This window comes from Syngnathus floridae, chromosome 21 (genome assembly GCF_059516105.1).
Source record: "Syngnathus floridae isolate MCC-2025c chromosome 21, RoL_Sflo_1.0, whole genome shotgun sequence".
Taxonomy (NCBI): Eukaryota; Metazoa; Chordata; class Actinopteri; order Syngnathiformes; family Syngnathidae; genus Syngnathus; species Syngnathus floridae.
The window spans coordinates 9,869,527-9,892,142 of record NC_142433.1 but is presented as its reverse complement, the minus strand read 5'-3'; the positions used below and the strand labels follow the sequence as shown (position 1 = coordinate 9,892,142).

Genomic DNA, 22,616 nt, shown 5'->3' with positions numbered 1-22,616 from the left:
TAGCAAAATTGGATTTGCTGAAATTGTATTTTGCCAAATCTTGACTTGAGACCTGATAGGAAGTATTAACCGCTTAGTTAAATCAATACAAATTGGTAATAAGAGCGAGTAATGTTGGTTGAACCGATGAATGAAGGTTGAAAGCAATTTAAATTATGACTTTGTATAAATACTAGATATTAACAGAACATCTACTGTGCAAAATGGGCAGAGTTTACTTGTTTGAGAAGGTGTGGCTTATTCAAAACTAAGATTTATTTAATCTGTTTGTTCCCAGGCAAAATTGGATGTGATGCAATTCCAAATTTCACCACATGATGGTGCCCAATTTTGACTTCATAGGACATATTAAACACTTAGCTTGTTATTATGTTCAAGGTAATCAGATTTGCTTATTATTCTAATGGCCTTTTCAAAACTATTCTGGATTACTACTTTGGATCTATTCTACATTACTCGGCAACAACATACTCTGTAACAGATTAGGCAGTATAATCACATATGTTAACTTGAGAGTGCCCACACTCAATCTACTTATCGTGATGTGTTAAATCAATTACTGTTAGACATTATTTGTCTGTTAATCTACCAAATTTTTGAATTGAAGAATTTGTGATTTAATTAATAGCTTGTTATTATGTTCAGGGTAATCAGACTTGTATATAATTCTAATGGCCTTCTTTTGAAAACTATTCTGAATTACAACTTTGGATCTTATATTACTTTGCAACAATATACCCGGTGACAGATTAGGCAGTATAATCACATATGTTAACTTCAGTGCTCACACTGTATTTATTTATGTTTATTTGTTAAATCAAGTACTGTGAGACATGAAATAGGAAGTGTTTAACATAAATGTTATGGCTACTCACCATTGTAGCTCGCTCCTGGTCAATGATACTTGTAGCTCACTCCTGGTCAATGATACGAGCCTCTTCTTGCAGTGGAAAACTTACAGCCAACAAACACCGTGGAACCTAAAGGAAGGAAATGAAAAATTAAATATTTTAAACACAATGAGTTGTACTTACCGTGTACGCTCTAGACGGTCCACTTGCAAGCAGAAAATAAAGATATTTCTGTTGATAGTCGTCGTGTTTGTATCCGTTGTCTCGCTCAAGGCCATTGCGCCCACAGATTTGAATTTTGGCGACAGTTCCGCCTATTGACGTCATTTCCGCGGTGTAATACCCGCATATCTGAAACGGCAAAGTTAAGAGTAGAGTTAAATAAAGTTTTTAATCAACGCAATCATTTACAACCGTTGACCAGTCGAAATAATCGTCGAAATTCGACGTTCCCCCCAAACGCCACACTCACTCGCTTTTCAGGGCAACAAAAGTACTTCTTTTTAAAAACGATGAGTTGTACTTACCGTGAACGCTCTGGACGGTCCAGTTGCAAGCAGAAAATACAAATATTTCTCTCGTTAGTCGTATGTTACCATCCGCTGTGTCTTTGTCAACATCGCCGCCATTTTCCTACTTCCTGTTGCGAGCCACGCCCACGGATTTAAATTTTGGTGGAAGTCCCGCCCATTGGCGTCGTTTTCGCTTATAGCAAATCCGATTGGTTGGGAAGGGGGCGCGGTTATGCAGCCGAGGGGTCCTGTGATCGGTGGGATGTAAAGTAGGCGTCGACGTCACGTCCGCGTCACGTGACCACGACGTGGCAGACGTCATAGAGCAACCGCTGTTTTGTTTAGTAGACTTACAGTTGTTATGCATTGACATAATGGCGCACACTCCAAATAGATTTAAATAAATTAAATAATTCTTCTGCCCACTCCCTTTTAAACAAGTTAACTCTCCCCGCGGATTTGAATTCCGGCGGAAGTTTCGCCCATCGACGTCACGTCTGTCACGTGACCACAACGTGGCAGATGTCATATAGCAACCGCTGTTTTGTTTAGTACATTTACAGTTGTTATGCATTGGCATAATGGTGTGCACTCAAAATAGATTTAAATAAATTAAATATTTCTTCTGCCCACTCCCTTTTAAACAAGTTAACTCTGCCCACGGATTCTAATTTCGGAGGAAGGTCCGTCCATTGATGTCTTGTCTGCGTCACTTGACCACGACGTAGCGACGTCATATAGTAACCGCTGTTTTGATCAGTAGACTTACAGTTATTATGCGTTGACATAATGGCGCACTGGTTAGCATGGCCACCTCTTAAGCATGATGTTGCGGGTTCGACGCCTGATCAATGTTAGTCATGGAGTGAGCTGAAGTGCATGGCGCTGAAGATTTGAATCTTTGAAATGCGCTGAGTTCTGACATATCAGGCAGAATGGTTTGCCATCACGTTCAACAAAAAATAGAAACTTTCCCCATTCTGATAAAAACGTCCTGTGTTCATCTACATATTTCCGTTTTGCTGTGCATCTTTTCCCTGCCATTTCGAGAGCCCAATTGACACTAATAGTTTACTGGAATGTGTTTGCCCATCCTACTTTGTGGAATTTCACCACATGCGCTTTTGACCAAAATACCAAATTGAACTCAAGTGAAGCCAACACGCACAACCCCCCCCCCCGACACACACACACATACACACACACACACAAACGTTGATATGAACATAAAAGAGCCGGATGAATCCAAGCAAAGAGCCGCATGCGGTTCGGGAATTGCGGCTTGGCCAAACCTGTACTATACAACTTTATTTGTATAAAATTTTCACAACAGCTGTAACACAAACAAAGCGGGAAAAACCGAAGACGTGCGTGTTCCGCCCACGCTGGATTTATTTGCACCTTTGAAAAGACACCGTATTGCCGCAGATGTGGCAAAGAGTACTTTTGGGCATCTGAGACGGAAGGATGTCCAAAGCATCACGTCACCTGCTCTGGTAGGCATGGTGGTGGGACGTTGAGGTCAACCGCTTTGGGGTTGGCTGAATCTTTGGTCGCAGGATGCCACACACTTGAAGACAGAAGCAGAAAAGCAGAGCTAAATGCAAAATGTACTCACCGGTGACTCCAATTTTTTCCCCCCTGAAGAAATGGATGGACGGGTGGCCCCGGCTGGCCGGTGGGACTCTTGTTATTCTGACCCTTTTTAGTGCGCGTTTGGGGCAACAACCGTTTTTTGTGGCGCTCTCTTCTGGTTCAAGAGTGCCCTGCATGTGAATTTGCCTTTCCTGCCTTCTGATTGGATGAGCGCCGGTGTGACGCGGTGCCTCTGTCACCGTGGCGGGGGGTATACGTCGGCATCGGAGCGTCTGCCAACGTCTGAGACCGGCTGGCAGTGTATCGGAGGTGTCGAGTGCGGTGCCGCTGGAGCTCACTCACCAGCTGGTGTTAGGTCCACAGAATGAAGGCCAAGGAGAAGAATAGAAAGAGAAACAGAAACTTCTCCTCTAATTGTTTGATTTGTCTCTTCTGAGCTTCGATTAATTCTTTCAGCTCTTTGTTCCTCTAGGACGGACAAATGGAAAGTGGCCTTCAAAAGCCAGTAAGCGTGCAAGTAAGTGCCGGGCTGGCTTTGGGCCCTTACCTGTTGCGCGCTGTGCAGCAGATCCATTCTCTCTTGGAGGATGCATGTTGGGTTGACAACATTTATCTGAAATCAATCTCAGAGACGGTAGGTCTTTCTTGGCTTAGCGTTTTCTCCTGCGCAGAAGGGCGCACCCCAGACACACGCAGCAAGTGTGGCTGAGATTCGCACTCTGCTCTGAGTTTAGCCGTGCCTTTTATTGAGAGAGAAACAAAGGGGCAAGTGTACATGATCGAGTAGGTTTCCAAACAGGAAGGACATTCCATAGTTATATCTCATTACCACAGAACAAAGGGGATACTCTTATGGACGGGGCAGTATGGACGTCTCATGACCATTAGCTTAACAAAGACGTAGGGAATACATCGCTGTGCCGTACTCATGACTTCATCTTAAATAAGACCTTTGTCTGCTTCAGCCATCCCATGACAATCTCATGATCTGTACATGTCTAGCTAACTGTGGGGCTTATTGTATAGCGCGGCTAATGACTCCAGTCATTAGCCGGCCATATACCCCCAAGTCATTTTCACGAGGCCAGATGGTCACATACTGCGGAGAATCTTGCACACAAAAGTAGTTACATAGAATCCAATGATAAAAAGTATATTATTTCCAACATTCCCTCCTGTTTTAACATTGGAATTCATGGGAAAACAAAACATCAACTAATAACTACATATGTATATAAATGAATATATGCTTACACAATATAGTATAGTATCATCAAAAAGCATGAAAGTTCATATTCCAGAGTTTATCAGAACTACAGCTCTCCATTCGGCTTTGGCTGAGTTCGTCATAATGGAATGTTTTTTCCCTTTTTTTCTTTTGGATCATCAATAGGAAGAAAAATAGACAGGTAGGTGATTTACGCAAGGTGGTCCCACTCATCTTGTTCACGCTGGACCAACATGATATTCTGGACAGCAAACGCTGATGTCAACATTTTAGTCATCATGTGACGAATACAAGGTATGATGCACGATGTAAAAATACAGAGAAATAACAGTATGGCAACTAAAACAATTGCAACCTTCAAGAGAAGTTGCCTCCAATCACCATAAAACAGCCACCAAAAGGGATGGGCATGCTTGGCTGGAGCTTCATCTTGGGACATAGCTTTACGGAGGTTCCGAAGTCCTTGTAGCGCATATTCGATGTGGGTGTCATTTTCTCCTGGGATGTAGGTACAACAGGAAGTACCAACTATTTCACACACACCTCCTTTTTCGGCAGTCAGGAGGTCCAAAACCATTCGGGACTGTAGTGCCATTAGTCTCAGAGCCTGCAGCTCTGTCTGGTAACCTGTAAGGGCTTCAAGAGTAAAATTGGCAAAGCTCTTCAACCTGTAGTCCATGGTTTCTATTCTGAGAATAGTTTTAGCCACACCCGCCTGTGGAAAGAGTGTGAGCGCCACCTTTTGTCCTGTGCTCCAAAGCTTGTATTCATCTGGTACGTCTGAGCCCCAGACACTGTCGTAGGGACGGAAGGTGGGAGCCACAGCTGCACGGGTCTTTCGTTGATGATGTTCCTGAAAATGTGTCAGACTGAGGAACACAGTGTGATCTGACACATATACGGGGGCACATGTGCCATCCCATTGTCCGGGAAGGACTGCGTAGCCTCGGCGACCACAGAGCCACCATCCCCCTTCGATGATAGAATGGGGATTTTCGCCTCCTGCTAGGATTTGTCTGATTGCTACTGTGGTATTCATCGAGGTCTCGCCGGTATCTTCTAGAAGTGCGGTGGTGATGCAGCGCTTTGTATCTCCCACCTTTATTCCATCAACACGTCTTCGTCGGAAGCACAAGGGATGTGAGATGGCTTTACTCACTTCGAGAGTCACTGGAGCGGGTGTGGCAACAGAACTTTTTGCCACTATTGTGAATGGCCTGGAGATGTTGTAACAGGGATGGGTGGCCAGTTGTGCATCGGTAATTCCTGACCGTTTCAGTCCTTCGAGGGGATTAAACCCAAAAGCCCTTAGTAATGCGAAACACCATCCATTTTTCTCTGGCATCGGTCGGGCATGTAGGACGGGCTGTTGACTTGATCGTGGCATTATGGAACATACGTAACATTCAGTTTGGTTGGATGCTTTGGCCAACATTGACACATACTGGTACCACATGTTGTCTGCATGTGGTATATCTGGGTTTATCGTTATATACTTTGTCAACAGTTCGGTCGTCATTCTCTTGATTCGGGTGGGAGTTCCCCTTTCCCCTTGGGGACCCTGGACACTCCATGTCATCGGCAAGCATGCTACAGCCACAGCACAGACAAGCACTCCTCTGAGTGCCATTTTCTGTTCAGTTCCACAGAGCCACCTGAACCCCCAGGGAGCTAAATGGTCAGGATTCTTAGATCTTCACCGGTTTGAGACTGATGCCAAACTATAATTGACACCCCCTTTGTAGCCAGACTTCGTCCTGACCGGGGCCTAGGGGTCAAGCACTCTCTGCAGCTTACAGTGGCTGAGATGTATCCAGGTGGGTCTTTCTGCAATCTTGACAGCGGTGGGTGTGGCGAGTAGGACTTGGAATGGTCCCTCCCACCGGGGTGAAGACCACGTCTTTCTCTTGATTACTTTGATGAAAACCCAGTCGCCTGGTTTCGCTGAGTCATCCTGTGGGGATAAAGGAGTGGAGGGCAGTAAATTTGCATTAGAGACTTCTTTCATTTGCATGGTTTTGATCATGTAGTCAGCTAAAGTTAGCTCTTCTGTGGCTATGTCTAGATCATGTGAGAACAGAGGGAGCCTGTATGCTCTGCCATGAATGATCTCATAAGGGATTAAACCCTTGCTACAGGGCGTAATCCTCATATAGAGTTTTTCCAAATCTAGACATTCGGGCCATGGTCTTCCTGTTTCTGCCATGCATTTGGTTAGTCTATTTTTAATTGTTCCATTGGTCCTTTCAACAAGGCCAGCGCTCGATGGATGATAGGAACAATGATTTTTTAATGTAATCTGCAAATGTTCAGCCATTTTGTTAATTGACTGAATTGACAAAATGTGGCCCATTGTCGCTGTAAATGATCTCTGGGATGCCATAGTTGGGAATGATGGTCTTGCAAATAGCCTTTGCTACTGTTATAGCATCTGCATTTCTTGCTGGGACTATTTCTGTCCACCTTGAAAAGGAATCGATTAGGACTAAACAGTATTTGTACAGTCCACACCTGTTTAGTTCTATGAAGTCCATATGCAACATTTGAAACGGGTATGTTGGTTCCGGGAATTTTCCGCTTTTTGGCCTTACGTTCCCTTGTGGATTATTTCTTATGCATACTTCACATGCTCTACAAAAATGTTTTGAGTACAAATTGAAACCATATGTTGTAAAGTGTTGTGATATTAGCTCCTGCATCCCCCCTGTCAACACATGAGTACTTCCATGTGTCGAAATCGCAGCTGCTTTAAAAAGGGATTTAGGGAAAACAGGCTTATCATTTACAACGTATATGTCTTTGTCTGTCAGTTGTGCACCTTTAGCTATCCACATTTTCTGTTCCTGTTTAGGGGTTAAATGGTGCATATCATGCAGAATCTGTGTATTTATTAGTTCCTCCTTATCTGACGGCAAGCTCAGAAATAGATCTGAGGTTCCATATTTGCCTGTAGCAGCTTCCTTTGCTATTTTATCTGCTAGGGCATTGTCCAGTGATACCAAGTCTTTCCTCCGTGTGTGTGCCTCGCATTTGCAAATTGCAAGCTTTGTGGGCAACATTACTGCCTGGAGGAGCTGGATTAGAAGTTGTGCATGTGTTATTTGTTTTCCTGTTGAAGTTATCATTCCACGCCTTTCCCATTGTTTTGCAAAATAAAAAAAAACTGTTGAAAATGCATACTGGCTGTCTGTGTATACAGTCAGGTCTTGTCCATCTGCTAGAGTGCATGCTCTGGTCAGTGCAATGATTTCAGCTGCTTGAGCTGAGAAATGCGAAGGAAGCGTTGCCGCTTCTATCACTGTATCTGGGTTTTCCACTACAGCATAACCTGTCTGCGTTTTTCCTATTGGTGTTCTTGAGCAAGATCCATCTACAAACCACGTTTTACCTGAGGTGAGTGGTGTGTCTGACAGATCTGCTCTGAGCAGCTGCAGTTGTTCAGTTTCCTCTACACAATTATGAGGTATACCATCATTTGGTGTAGGGAGTAAAGTAGCTGGATTTAATATAGTGCAGCGTTTAATGGTTATGTGTGGCTGTGACAGCAACAGAGCTGTGTAGGACAAATGCCTGGCTGGAGACAGCATATTCATTTTACTTTGAAGTAGCAACACATCAACAGCATGTGGTACAAACAGGTCTGTGGGATGGAACAAGATAACATCTGCTGACTATTCTACTGCCATTGCGGCGGCACATATAGCCTGAACACATGGTGGCAAAGCTCTAGCTACAGGGTCAAGTCTTTTGGAATAGAAAGCTATTGGTAGCCATTTCATACCGTGTTGTTGAGTCAGCACTGATGTCATAAACCCATCTTTACAGTCCACTGTTTGCATAAACCTTTTGCTATAATCAGGTAGGATCAAATTTGTTGTTTGAACCAATGCCATTTTCAATTTTGTGAATGCTTCTTCTGCTTCTGGTGTCCATGTGATTTTATCTTTGAGTGCTAATAGCTGTCCATGAGCTACCTCTATCAGTGGTTGAGCCATTTCAGCATAGAATGGAACCCATGCTCTGCAGTAATTACATAGTCCTAAGAAAGACATAAGTTGTTTCTTTGTGACAGGTCGTGGTGTGTCTAATATAGCTTGTTTCCTGCCCTGTTGTACCGCTCTTCCCTTTGCTGAGAGTGTATGACCAAGATAATTTACTTCTGGTTTTACCCATTGTAACTTCTGTTTGCTGACTTTATTTCCTGTCTGGCCTAGGTGTTGCAGAAGGCGGAGGGAATCCTGTCTGCATGCTTCCTTTGTTTCTGAAGCAATTAAAATATCATCAACGTAGACCAGTACTTGGCTCTCAGATGAAGGTGTGAAACCAGCCATACAGTTCATGATAGCCTGTGTGAAAATGGTTGGGCTATCGGTAAAACCTTGTGGTAATCTGGTATAGGTGTACCCCTGACCCTTATAGGTGAATGCGAACCAATATTGAGAATCATCAGCAACAGAAATAGAGAAAAATGCATTACTTAAATCAATCACTGTAAAATGAGTCCTATTTGGCTGTAATGAATTTAGTAATGTGTGCGGATCAGGAACATTTGGTGCTCTGGTCTGCACTGCATCATTTACAGCTCTCAAATCCTGGATCATTCTCCACTTTGATGCCTCTGCTTTTTGAACTGGGAATATAGGTGTATTACATGGAGAGTCATTACATTTCCTAATTATTCCTGCTTTTAATAGGTCTTTAATGACTGGTTCAATGCCTATAGAAGCTTCAGGCTTCAGAGGATACTGTTTTACTCTGGGTCTGTAAGAAGATATCGGTTTAATTTCCACAGGTGGAATGGCTGTAATCAGACCAACATCCGTCGGGCCCGTGGCCCACACAGCAGGATCTACATTCTTCAAATCTTTTTCATCCTCTTCTGAAAATGCAATTGTTGCTGTCTGTCATTCTAGGGCATGGATTTTTGGGGTAGCTGTGAATAACATGCAAAATTTATGTCTATACATGTCACAGCTTGGGCTGTATTCGCAACTTGGAGCTTCCCATCCCATTTCACAAGGCTTATAATCAGTTGCTGTGACAGCTATTTTTAGCTTCGGACCAGTGTCTTTCCACTTAATATGTTCTGGTTTCAAAAGTGACACGTGGGGCATTGACCCTCCTCTATACATGGTTTTTAGATTTGTAGGTAAGATTACTGTGGCACCTGCAAATGATATGTGATCAGAATATATATCGTCAATGGACACTGGAACGGAGGGCTGGTTTAGGAACTCCTCACTATATTCACTATCTGTACATGGTGAAACTTTCATTGTGACATGTAATTTGGTGTACTGCATTTCATCTTGTAAATCAGAAATAGAGGATTTTGCAAATTTGATCAGATCTGCAATTTCTCGGTCACAGAGGGAGTGTGGGAAATCAAGTGAATAGTAAACGGCTTCATCATCCTCTGTGAGTAAGAGGTGTGGCACTCTGGCTGCTGTCATCCCATCTTTTAGTGGGAACACAGCTATGCCCAGGGCTGACATTAAGTCCCTTCCCAGGAGATTTACAGGACAGTGTGGTGAATAGACAACTGGTGCTGAAATCACGCTGCCTGTTTCTGGATCTTTAACCTTTAGTGGTAGGGTCATATGTTCCAAGTATGTCTGACCATTAGCTGTTTTGACCCAAATTGACTGTTTTCCAGTGGTCAGGCCCTTAACTTTGTGTCTTAAAACTGATGTACAGGCGCCAGAATCACACAAAAAAAATACTTTTTCTTCATCAACAATTAAATCTATTAATGGTTTTTCTTTTAAGTGACTCAATGCCGGTCTTCAACATTTAGTCATGCGCTCTGTTCTGGCCGCGGTCCTTTTTTCGTTTTAGGACATTCTTTGGCCCAGTGGCCTTTTTCTCCACAATGCCAGCAGGCATTGGGGTCGCCAGACCAGCGGGGAGGATTTTTGGATGCTGATCCTCTACCTCTCCCCCTGAAATTTCCTCTGCGTCCACCTCGGCCTCGATAGGGCAGGTGGTTCTGATAGAAGAATTCTGATTCTTCTATGCAGTCCGCGTCTGCCCAAAAAACTCCAGCTGACCCTGTTGGAGTTTTAGGTTTCTTTACAATTTTAGCAGCATGTCTAGCCCATTGCATTACAGTGGAAACACTAGCTGTGTCTACCTCTACATTGTGTTTCCGAATCCATTCACTGATTTTGGATTCCATTCCATTTAAAAGGGCATTTTTTAATTGTTGTTGGTAGGGGCCTGCGTCTTGGTCGTCTGCGGGAATTCCACTGTGAACTCTAAATTCTTTTTCAAATCTCACCCTAAAGTCATCAACATCCTCACCCAATTTTTGTTTTATCCCTGCCAAACGTCCATAATCAGCTTTTCTCCTAAATGTTGTTCTACATCGGTCCCATAAAGCGTTTAATTGAGCCAAATATGGACCTCTTAATTCTCCATCATTTGGGTATTGGAAAACTTCCCCTTGATTAGTTCTACCTGTGTAATCTCCCCTCACTCTTCCCCATAAACGAGGGATGGAGCACTGGAAAGCTTCTCCTGCCTCCCTACCATTTAATCTTTATGAGTGTATTACTCCTTCCATGTCTCTGATCCAGGATTCTACATCCTCTTGTGGATCAGGGATTCCCTCAACAGCTTCTCTGCACTCTCTGTTTGACCAAGGTCGAAACACGTACATGTGTTGATTATTTGGTCCGTCGGCATTTGGATTAGGGACCTGAATCATGGGATAATTGCCCATTATCGGGTCGTCACCTTCCTCGTCTGAGTATTTGTCGCGTGTTAGTTCAGTCATTTTGTCTGGGACAGCCTGCGGCTGGACTGTCATTCGTCTTGTCTTTTGTCTAGTGTGCTGAGAAACCGCAGAATAGGGTGGGGGCACACTGGCTTCAGCTCTAGCTGCGGCCTGTAATTCCCTCGTGGGATATAGACTGGAATGCTCAGGTTGAGCTTGAACTGCTTCTCCATTCACTCCGTCAAGTCCTTGTGGTGCCACGTCATTTTGTCTCTGTCTTTGTCGTCCTTGTCCTTCATTGTCCTCTGGTTTGATAAAACAAATTGTACCAGTCATTTTATTTTGTTGTGCTTTTCGTTCCTCTCTAGCTTTTAGTCCAGCTATGCGTCGTTTTTCAGCCTCTTTTAACCATAACTTCGCACATCCCAATTCTTTTTCCTTTTCTTCTTTTTTCTTTCCTTTTTTCATAATCACACTAGCCTCAAGTTTGGCAACTACATTTTTCCACTGATCTACTTTAAGGTGACCAGTCACACCATACTTTTTGTTCCATTTTGTCAACCATTCGATACTGTCTGGAAAGTTATTTAACATATACTTTTCATCTCCTGATACCTTGTCAGTAACACTTTGATGGCCCCCCATTTTAATCAATTTGGTCCAACTGTCAAATCCTAGGGATTTCTAAAGTTGGAATGTTTCTTTCGTGGGATAACGACTTTCTGTGGTAATTCCTGCTTCGACCAATTTACTGGTGAGGAATTCTTGCCTGTGCTTCCACAGAAATTCGTTATTTCTTCCCACTATGTTACATGCAGCACAATACCGAGTGATACGTGCTACCATTCACACCACGGAATTTTCTTAACAGAACGAGGTGTATTTACGTCTACAAGTACATCTGTATACCGCATTCCTATTATTTGGAATTCACAACAAGGACTCCGCCGCCCTTACCCGGGTACCCTTTTTCTGGGGACTGAAATACCCCAACCACGCAGCCAACGAAGAGATCTCACCAAGTCTCCGAGAGATTCCTCTTGAAGATTCCGTCAATCGTCACCGTCGAGAGGTGCTGGTGGATGAACGTCGCTCCCCAGGACTTTCTTCAGGCATCCTTTGACCCCTGCCGTGCACGGATTCGGCGTCTTCAACACTCCTCGGATCAGCGAGCAGATTTTCAGGAAATCCCGGACGAGCCCCCAAAAATGTTGGGTTGACAACATTTATCTGAAATCAATCTCAGAGACGGTAGGTCTTTCTTGGCTTAGCGTTTTCTCCTGCGCAGAAGGGCGCACCCCAGACACACGCAGCAAGTGTGGCTGAGATTCGCACTCTGCTCTGAGTTGAGCCGTGCCTTTTATTGAGAGAGAAACAAAGGGGCAAGTGTACATGATCGAGTAGGTTTCCAAACAGGAAGGACATTCCATAGTTATATCTCATTACCACAGAACAAAGGGGATACTCTTATGGACGGGGCAGTATGGACGTCTCATGACCATTAGCTTAACAAAGACGTAGGGAATACATCGCTGTGCCGTACTCATGACTTCATCTTAAATAAGACCTTTGTCTGCTTCAGCCATCCCATGACAATCTCATGATCTGTACATGTCTAGCTAACTGTGGGGCTTATTGTATAGCGCGGCTAATGACTCCAGTCATTAGCCGGCCATATGCCCCCAAGTAATTTTCACGAGGCCAGATGGACACATACTGTGGAGAATCTTGCACACAAAAGTAGCTACATAGAATCCAATGATAAAAAGTATATTATTTCCAACAATGCAAGCATCGCGCTCCCTTAACTCGCACATCAGGGCTCGCTTCCATTGGTCCACGGCGCTCCTAAGCTCTTCTCTCTGATCCGCCGTCAGCACGTCATTCACGCCAGCGTGGCTGGCTTTTTCGCCGTCCGTGGCGGGGCAGTCCCGCTGCGGTAGCGCCTCGTACAACATGGCCTCCAGCTCCAGGATCCTCTGGGCCGCAATCCTCGTCCATCAGTGGTCCGGCGGGAGATTTGAGGGCGGCTTACCTCATGAGCCTGGTCCATGGAACACTTCCTGAAGTCCAACTCTTCATCCAGGTAGCCCTTCTGCTTGCAGAACATATCCTAGCACAGCTCAAGGTCAGAATTGTTGGGGCACATTGCCGGAGTTCCCCTTGGCTGATGTCGCGTGTCTGTCTACCTTCTCACTTTCAATGTCCAACATCTTCTGTTGAAGTGCTGACTTGGTCACTTTGATGTATTCTAACCACTGAGGAAAGGCTGCTGTCACATAAGCAGAATGCGAGAGCGTGCGTGGACGTGCGCGTTACCTTCTCGGCTAGGGTGAGAAGGGTCCTGGCGTGAATCACGACCACCTGCTCCTCGTTGGTGAGATTCTGCAAGAGCCCAAAGGCACAGCGTCAACAAGCTTCTTTCAGCGCAAAGCCTTCCAAAAGTCACATTTGAGCCGCCGAGTCTCGTGGAGTGCGAACATAAGGAGTTCGACATACACTTACGGCGTTATCGCCCAGGATGTCCAGCTTCTTCATCAGATCACTGATGACGATGTCCGGGGGAAAGGCGCAAGGAGCAATGTAAGGTGTTCTGGGACCTCGGGTTAAGGTTAGGGTTGCGAGGGACGCCTTACGTAAGCTCACGCCCTTGGCCTCGCAGTAGATCTGCAAAGGGCTGAGGCCGTCTGGGAAACGGACTTGCAGAAACTACAAGACGGGGGAGCGCCACTCCCTGTCCTGAAAGGCAGAGGCATGCATCCGTTCGTCCGTCCGTCTGTCACATCTCTGGCCTCAACACGCTTGTGCGAGTCTTCCCACCTCCAGCTCCAGGATGCGGAACTCAAGCAGTTCGTTTTGGTCTCGGATATCCTGGATGTGCTCTTTCAGACGCGCTTCTTCCGCCTCCATCCGCCTGACCTGAAAAGACAGTCAGACCTCATCTGCGGGGCTTCCCGACGGGTGTGACGCCAAGCGACTCCGCCCAGCGCCTTTCTTTCCGTCACCTTTTCGGCCAACTGCTGATTGCTCTGACGCAGCAGCTGCTTCTCCTCCACCCACTTGACATTCTAGAATGTGTCATTTTCATCCACAAATTCTTTGGTTGACTGGAAAATGACATTTGCTTTTCTCCGCATTTTCCCAGCCACGTTCGGGGGGGGGGGGGGTGGTCCAGTAATGCCAGACGAATGAGTGACTGAAGAATGTAGCTATGTTGTCTGAGAAAAAGGTGTGCTCATTGATGAGCTTACCTGTCCTTGTTGCTTCAGCGCTGACTCCAGATCTGCTACTCTGCTTTGATAGTGACCCATTTCTACCATCAGCTTTTCTCTGGTCTGAAAGGAGGAGGAGGGAGGCTCCTCCTCCTCCTTTCAGACAAGAGAACACCCGAGGCTGGGTGAGAACGGGGAGGCTGCGACCCGGCCGGGGGTTGCGGGAAGGGGCGCCACCTTGATCTCCTTCTCGGCGTCGTAGTCCCCTCCGCTGGTCTGGGCTAGCAGAGCGTAGGCTCGTTGCAGCGCTTGATATTCTTGCGTCAGCTGGCGGTAGCGAAGCTCCGCCTCCTCATGCACACACCAATGCAACACAGCACTAGTACCAGAATCAGTCAGACCGGCGACAAAGCACCCGCGACGCAAAGACGAGTCCGATTCCAGGCTGAAGAGGAATGTTTGGCGCCAATACGCTGGCAGAAATGGCGGGCTACCTCTTCGGGTTCCGTGTCGGGGGTTCTGTCGGTGTGAAAAGACAAGGGCGATCCGTCCGAGTCCACCAACACGTCTTCGTCGTTGCCGTAAAATGTTTCGATGACCTGAGGGCGCGGAAGCAAACATCTCTCTGAACAAACTGAAGCGACACCTCACGATGAATCGACGAGAGGAACGATAGCGAGAAAAAGGCCATTTCATCTTGCGCAACACCAAGCAGCCGCAAACAAACAGATTCACCTTGCGGGACCTCACGCTTTGTTCCTCCTCAGAGATACTCGACGTCGGTATCGTAGCAGCAAATCTCTCTCCTGTCGACACAAATAATCCGCCTTTGAGATTCTTTGGATGCAAAGGGAACGAACGGCTCCGGCGCTGAAACAAACGCGACTCACAATGACATTTCTGACATGAGCTCCTGTCTCCAGAGCCTGAAAAACACGTCACCGGCGATGATTGGAGGGACGCTCGTCTTTTCCAAAAGTGACAACTACAGGGTGTGTCAGGGTTTTCCAGATTATCTTTATCGTATGATTATGTTGCTTTGACTTTGACTGCAACCTGTAATAAATAATATTATTTATCCCTTATTTATCCCTATCATAAGCGATAGCAACTTCCTACACAAAGTTGTAAAACACCCCTTGCTATGTTTTGACTAGAGGTCAAGGGCTTTCTCTATTCAATCCACGCTTACACCCACCCTGTTTCTCTTAATAAAAATGCTTGTGCAGGAGCCGAGAGTCAGACTTCATTCGTACAACGGATGGACTCTCCACCTGCAGGTGTCCAAAAGAACTTACTTGTCTCCCGTGTGGTTCTTGCAAAATAAGTTGGAGCGAGCGCAACTCTAACAGGGTGCATTTTGCCACTAGCTGCCTAAGGACAATGACGTCGCGCTCGCGGCTCATGGTTGACAGGCTGAGCAGCTGGGCGAGTCCGTCGTTTTCAGCGCACAGCGAGTGGCAAAGGCGCTGACAAAACGGGAGCTTTGAGCTGCTGAAAACGGCAAAACAAGTCTAAAGCGTGTTCAAACGCGTGCGCACAATGCTCCTGCTTGAAAGATCGGAATTTAAGGGGCCAATTTTTTGGATGGCGGCCGCCGGCCAAGCTTTGGACGGAAAAGGTTTCCTGGCGACAGCGAGCGAGCGCGGCGCTGCCGTACGTGCCTGCCTGAAGACCTTGGACAAGTTGTCCATTATGTGCAGCTGCTCCACAACTTGAAGGAACTCCATTTCACCGTCCTGCTGGCCGCAACCGCGGTCCAGGTCATTGAGCGAACTAGGCCTTCTCTGTGGAACACAAATGCAGTGGACTCAGTTGGCACGCCGCCGTTGTCCGCGTCGACTTACCAAGCTTGCCATCTCCTCGTTCTCCTGGGTGACAAAGCGCACTTTGTTTTCAAGGCGACACAGCACCAGCGAGAGTTCTTCATTCTTCCTGCTCAGGCGTTTGTTTTTGTACAGGAGTGGCAGAAACTGGCTTTCTGTTTCTCTCAGTCGCTTTAGCTGCAAGCATGAAGTGCGGGATGTGAAAGACGCACAACACGCAGGCCAGAACGTATCCATTCCTTTTGCATCGGTTTGAACGGAATCGTGGCATTGGCTCCCAATAAAAGACATCTACCAGGAAACCGACTCGCCGCACTGCTCAACTAATAAGCAAGCGCAAAGGGTGCCTCGCTGGATGGCGCGCATCAAACGTAGCACAAACCTTCAAGCGTGCCGTCAATAAATTACCAGTTCATCGCGCTCTTCAGAAAGCAGGGCGTTTCGATCCTCCAGTTTCCTGATGACTGCGCTGAGCTCAGCGATTTTCAGATGAAACCGTCGCGTGTCCCGAACCTCCTGAGACTGAAAACGCCCCGCAACACACACACACAACCACTCGTTCAAAGTTCAAAACTGTTTTTGTGCTACCTTCCTCCAGCAACAAACTAAGTCATGCGTACTGCAAGTGTGTGATGAGGTGGCTTACGCTATGAAGAGGATTGCTAGTAGCGGCGTTGACCCCACTTCCAGGGTAGTTTAGGCCCGCCCTTTGGGAATCCCTCAGGACAACGATCTGCTGCTCGGCAGCCTGAGTCTGCAGCTGAAGGCGGTGGACGTGGCCGGCCCCAGGGCTTTATCCAAAACACTAACCGCTCTGTCTTTCAGCTTGATCTCATCCATCTGGATGTACAAACGGAGAGCGCTCAGGCAGGCGGGCAAACTCATTTGCCAGAATTGTGACAAAAACAAAGAGAGCAACCGACCAATTTTTTCTTGAATCGACTAGAACACCTGTGCTGTGACAAAAGCGAAGCGAGCAACCGGACATTTTCTTCTTGTAAAATAGAATAGAATAGAATGCCTTAGGTGTCATTGCACTGCAGGTATACAACGAAATTGGGAACATAGCCACGCACCGCGCATCTGATCAGTCCTACCAGTCAGCGGATCTCCCTCTCGCAGTCTCACTTGGTTCGGCTCAGCTCCTCCCGATGCTGGTGATGAGCCGATCGGGAGGAGCTCGTCCGCTCGGGACTGCCAGGTCTGCTGGGCCGCTGCCAGGGCTTCTTCCGCGCTCCTGGTGGAGGCGACACCACTGGGTCTCCCGACACCGCCGCGTCTCCTCCACCTCCGCCAGCAAAGCGCCCCCGCTCCTCACCTGAGCAGACATTGCGCCACACCGGGCCGTTGAGACCGCAACGGAGCGCCGCGACGCTTACTGGGGACAAGCTACACAATACGGTAGCGGCCGCATCGGAGCCCGACGTGGCGTGCGGATAGTCAGACACGGATTGAGCGGATCACCTTGTCCATGGAGCCGTCCCTCAGGCTGAGGACCAAGGCATTCAGTCGCTGGATCTCTGCAACTTTGATTTTGATCACTCTCATCAGCTCCATTTCATGCTGCCGCAGTAATCTCTCCCTGGTAACGGCTAACTCTTTCTGCTTCTCCTCATGGAGTTTGCTTTTGAGTTCCGTCATGGCGGCGGTGGCACGGTGGTGCTCCGCCGGCAGGTCCTGACTTCTCTCTCTCTCCAGACAGCTGACCTGACATGACTTAGACTTAGACAAACTTTATTGTCATCTTGTCTGCACATGGTGCATACAAAACGAAATTTCGTTGCATACGTCTTACAACAAAGTAGTGATATTGCAGTTGAATAGAAGTAACAAATCCTATGAAAATATATATATATATATATATATATATATATATATATATACATCAGGGATAAGGCCCCAACGGATCACGTGCTCAGTGAATGTCTCAGACAATGGGCATCAAAGGAAGATGAGGTGCTGGAGGGACCATCATGGGAGGACAAGCCCCTACATGGGATGTACCACCGAAACATAGCTGAAGTAGCTGATATCCAGAAATCCTACCAATGGCTAGAAAGAGCTGGTCTGAAGGACAGCACAGAGGCACTGATCCTGGCTGCACAAGAACAGGCCTTGAGCACCAGAGCAATAGAGGCCCAAATCTACCACACCAGACAAGACCCCAGGTGTAGATTGTGCAAAGAAGGTCCTGAGACAATCCAGCACATAACTGCATGGTGTAAGATGCTGGCAGGTAAAGCATACATGGAGCGCCATAACCAAGTAGCTGGAATCGTGTACAGGAACATCTGTGCAGAGTATGGACTGGAAGTCCCAAGATCCAAGTGGGAAACACCTCCAAAGGTGGTAGAGAATGACCAAGCCAAGATCCTCTGGGACTTCCAGATCCAGACAGACAGAATGGTAATGGCGAACCAACCGGACATTGTGGTGGTGGACAAAGAGCAGAGGAAAGCCGTTGTGGTTGACATAGCCATCCCAAATGATGGTAACATTAGGAAAATAGGAACATGAGAAACTTGAGAAATATCAAGGGCTCAGAGAAGAGCTGGAGAAGACCTGGAGAGTTAAGACTTCAGTGGTACCTGTGGTCATTGGAGCACTAGGGGCAGTAACCCCCAAACTGGAGGAGTGGCTGAAACAGATCCCAGGAAAAACATCTGACATCTCAGTCCAGAAAAGTGCAGTACTAGGAAAAGCAAAGATACTGCGTAGAACCCTCAAGCTCCCAGGCCTCTGGTAGAGGACCCGAGCTTGAAGGGAAAAAAGAGACCACCCACGGGGGGTGAGGAAAAGTTTTTTTTTTATCTATATATTTTTTATATTTTTATATATATATATATATATATATATATATATATAAAAAAAACTATATATATATATATATATATATATATATATATATATTTTTTTTTTTTTCATAGGATTTGTTACTTCTATTCAACTGCAATATCACTACTTTGTTGTAAGACGTATGCAACGAAATTTCGTTTTGTATGCACCATGTGCAGACAAGATGACAATAAAGTTTGTCTAAGTCTAAGTCATGTCAGGTCATATATATATATATATATATTAAAAATAATATACGATGAGGGGCGCCGGTGACTGTCCAGCTCCACCCGCTACCTTGCACGGCCCGCTTCTCCCCCTGCACGGACTTCCAAGCGCTCGGGAAGACGTTCGGAAGCCGCAGGTGCCGCTGTTGCGGGGAACTGCCTCCCTCCAGCGGACACGGCGAGTAAATACACCACCTCTCGCACTTAGCGCACACTCGCATTCCTGCGCGTCCGATGACACTTTAAGCTGGTAAATGGCGGGAGTAACTATGAGTAACTACCTCATTCGACTTCCAGCAGCCGGAGAGCTCGCGCACGCCGCCCGGCACATCCGGGAGGCCGTGGGCATGCGCAGTGGCCGAAAATAGCTCCAGCCGAGCGGATCGGCTGTTTATAAGCACCGCGGAAGAGATCGTGGAGCCTTTTTCGACATCCGGAAGCCGGCACGCTCACGCACGCCAGCCGGCACAGCCGGGAGGCCTTGCGCATGCGGCAAGTGGCCGAAAATAGCTCCGGCCGAGCGGATCGGCACTGTAGAAGCACCGCGGATGAGATCGCGGGGACTCATTCGACTTCCAGCAGCCGGCAAGCTCACGCACGCCAGCCGGCACAGCCGGGAGGCCGTGCGCATGCGCAGTGGCCGGAGATCGCTGCAGCAAAGCGGATCGGCTGTTTATAAGCACCGCGGAGGAGATAGCGGAGCCTCATTAGACTTCCAGCGGCCAGCGCACTTGCGCACGCCGCCCGGCTCCACCGGGAGGCCGTGCGCGTGCGCTGTTGCCGAAAATAACTCTGTCCGAGTGGATCGGCTGTTTATAAGCACCGCGGAGGAGATCGCGGAGCCTCATTAGACTTCCAGCAGCCAGCGCACTTGTGCACGCCACCCGGCACCACCGGGAGGCCATGCGCATGCGCCGTGGCCGAAAATAACTCCGGCCGAGCGGATCGGCTGTTTATAAGCACCGTGGAGGAGATCGCGGAGCCTCATTCGACTTCCAGCGGGCCGCGCACTCACGCGCGCCGCCCGGCACCACCGGGAGGCCGTACGCATGCGCAGTGGCCGGAAATAGTTCCCATCGAGCGGACCGGCTGTTTATCAGCACCGCAGAGGAGATCGCGGAGCCTCATTCGATTTCCAGCAGCCGGCGAGCTCGCGCACGCCGCCCGACACACACGGGAGGCCGTGCGCATGCGCAGTGGCCGAAAATAGCTCCAGCCGAGCTGATCGGCACTTTATAAGCACCGCGGAGGAGATCGCGGAGCCTCATTCGACTTCCAGCGGCCGGTGCCCTCATGAACTCCGCCACCCGGCACCACCGGGATGCCGTGCGCATGCGCAGTGGCCGGAAATAGCTCCAGACGAGCGGATTGGCACTTTATAAGCACCGCGGAGGATATCGCGGAGCGTCATTCGACTTCCAGCAGGCTGCGAGCTCGCGCACGCTGCCCGGCACATTAAGGAGGCCGTGTGCAAGCGCCAAGTGGCCGGAAATAGCTCCCGCCGAGCGGATCAGCTGTTTATAATCACCACGGAGGAGATCGTGGAACCTTTTTCGACTTCCGGACGCCGGCGTGCTCACACACCCCGCCCGGGACCACCGGGAGTCCGCGCGCATGCGCCAAGTGGCCGAAAATAGCTCCGGCCGAGCGGATCGGCACTGTAGAAGCACCGCGGATGAGATCGCGGAGACTCATTCGACTTCCAGCAGCCAAAGAGCTCACGCACGCCGCCCGGCACAGCCGGGAGGCCGTGCGCACACGCCGGGTGGCCGAAAATAGCTCCGGCCGATCGGATCGGCACTTTATAAGCACCGCGGATGAGATCGCGGAGCCCCATTCGACTTCCAGCGGGCCGCGCACTCACGCGCGCCGCCCGGGACCACAGGGAGGCCGTGCGCACGCGCCGGGTGGCCGAAAATAGCTCCGGCTGAGCGGATCGGCTGTTTATAAGCTTAAATCGCATTTACTCGACGAGCTGAGCATGTTTTCTGAAATGTGCTCCTCCCGTAACTCTGGTTGGGTGCGCATAGTAAAAAGTGCTCTTGGCAGCTAGAGAGTGCCGCGTTGACCACTGCGCATGAAGAAATAACCACCTGCAACGTTTGGTTTAGGTTTTAGGTGCATTTTTAATTTTATTGCTTAAATCGCATTTTCTCGACGAGCTGAGCACGTTTTCTGAAATGTGCTCCTCCCGTCACTCTGGTTGGGTGCGCATAGTAAAAAGTACTCTTGGCAGCTAGAGAGTGCCGCGTTGACCACTGCGCATGAAGAAATAACCACCTGCAACGTTTGGTTTAGGTTTTAGGTGCATTTTTAATTTTTTTGCTTAAATCGCATTTTCTCGACGAGCTGAGCACGTTTTCTGAAATGTGCTCCTCCCGCCACTCTGGTTGGGTGTGCATAGTAAAAAGTGCTCTTGGCAGCTAGAGTGTTAAGGATCGGACAGTACAGCCAAGTGCGTAACGACGGACTTTATTTGAAGGGGATGATGGGAACAGCTGGCGCTGGAGCGGCGATCGGGCTGGAGAGGACAACGATTCTGCGAGGGTCTCGAGTAGTCAAGCGAGTCAATTCTCTCCGGGATTGATGAGCGAAGCAGCATCAAGGGACAGACTGGCACTCGGGTCGGCGCTGGCGGCGCTGATATAGCGCTGTCCATGAACCCGTGGCAGGTGACGGTGATCCCACTGACAGGGGGGCGTGGTCCCGTCGCAGGTGGCACCAGCACGTGAAAGAACCCCCCCCACAAGGGACGGCTCCTGACGTCCCCAGGAACTGAAAATAACAAAACAAAAAAAACTAAAAGGAAGGCAATACCCCGGGTGGCCAGGTGGAGGGGTCAGCACACCGCTGAAACGTCCGACACCTCGCCAGACGCAGGATCGACGGGCGCGGGGGCAGAAGACCCCGGTACCGGTGGGCAAGACCACCCTGGACCCTCACCCCTGGTCCCCCCGTCCCTCCTTGGGCGCCCGCGCCGAGGACCCGGTTGGTCCGGATGACAGCGATGGAACTCCGTGATGAGCGAACGGTCGAGTATCCAGCGGCTCGGAATCCAGGAGCGGTGCGCGTCGTCATAACCCTCCCAGTCCACGAGGTATTGTAGGCCCCGACCACGCCGCCGCGATCGGAGCAGGGAGCGGACAGCGTAAGCCGGGCCCCCATCGACGAGCTGGGGCGGCGGCGGCGGAACGGGCGCCGGCGCCAACGCGCTTTCATGGATGGGCCGCACACGGGACACGTGGAACGTGGGATGAACCTTCATGGAGTCTGGAAGGAGCAGACGGACTGCGGCCGGGCCAATCACCTTCTGGATAGGGAACGGTCCAACAAAGCGGGGCGCCAGTTTGTGGGATCCCGCTCGCAGCGGCAAATCCCGCGTCGAGAGCCACACACGCTGCCCCACTCTGTACTCCGGAGCCGGCGTCCGGTGCTTGTTCGCCTGGCGGGCGTAGCCTGAAACAGAGCGGAGAAGAGTGGCCCGGCCCCTTGCCCAGGCACGATGACAACGGCGGACACAAGCCTGGGCCGACGGGCACGCCGCACCACGCTCCTGGTGGGCGAACAAGGGTGGCTGGTACCCGAAGACGCAGTGGAAAGGCGAAAGTCCC

At 48.6% G+C, this 22,616-nt stretch overlaps 1 protein-coding gene, 2 long non-coding RNA genes and 1 pseudogene across 3 annotated transcripts; 1 reads left to right on the top strand and 3 right to left on the bottom strand.

Annotated features, from left to right (window-relative positions):
- Positions 1–2,737: 2,737 nt before the first annotated feature.
- On the bottom strand, positions 2,738–3,551 carry LOC148380535 (uncharacterized). Its single transcript, XR_015855148.1, has 2 exons — positions 3,507–3,551; positions 2,738–3,427 (listed from the first exon to the last, which is right to left on the bottom strand). It is a non-coding gene; the product is annotated as an uncharacterized LOC148380535 (long non-coding RNA).
- A 1,091-nt stretch (positions 3,552–4,642) lies between these two features.
- Positions 4,643–6,287, bottom strand: LOC148380534 (uncharacterized; annotated as a pseudogene).
- A 1,608-nt stretch (positions 6,288–7,895) lies between these two features.
- LOC148380533 (uncharacterized) lies at positions 7,896–9,412 on the top strand. Its single transcript, XR_015855147.1, has 3 exons — positions 7,896–8,046; positions 8,402–8,502; positions 8,980–9,412. It is a non-coding gene; the product is annotated as an uncharacterized LOC148380533 (long non-coding RNA).
- A 3,329-nt stretch (positions 9,413–12,741) lies between these two features.
- LOC148380532 (janus kinase and microtubule-interacting protein 3-like) lies at positions 12,742–22,170 on the bottom strand. The gene is made up of 15 exons (XM_088366108.1): positions 22,100–22,170; positions 16,590–16,734; positions 16,352–16,465; positions 15,965–16,120; positions 15,778–15,904; positions 14,853–14,923; positions 14,612–14,716; positions 14,355–14,468; positions 14,157–14,273; positions 13,911–13,973; positions 13,726–13,824; positions 13,411–13,644; positions 13,225–13,290; positions 13,095–13,174; positions 12,742–13,018 (listed from the first exon to the last, which is right to left on the bottom strand). Exons 1-12 carry the CDS (start codon positions 22,168–22,170, stop codon positions 13,615–13,617), a joined length of 1,212 nt encoding a protein of 403 aa, XP_088222234.1. The 3' UTR covers positions 12,742–13,018; positions 13,095–13,174; positions 13,225–13,290; positions 13,411–13,614.
- Positions 22,171–22,616: the final 446 nt, after the last annotated feature.

Coding starts and splice junctions, on each gene's coding strand:
- LOC148380532 (XM_088366108.1), bottom strand. CDS start 22,170: ATGGGGGCCCGGCTTACGCTGTCCGCTCCCTGCTCCGATCGCGGCGGC. Junction 14,717..14,852: donor AAAGCGTGAGGTCCCGCAAG/GTGAATCTGTTT, acceptor CCGCGCCCTCAG/GTCATCGAAACATTTTACGG. Junction 13,645..13,725: donor TCCGCATCCTGGAGCTGGAG/GTGGGAAGACTC, acceptor TCTGCCTTTCAG/GACAGGGAGTGGCGCTCCCC.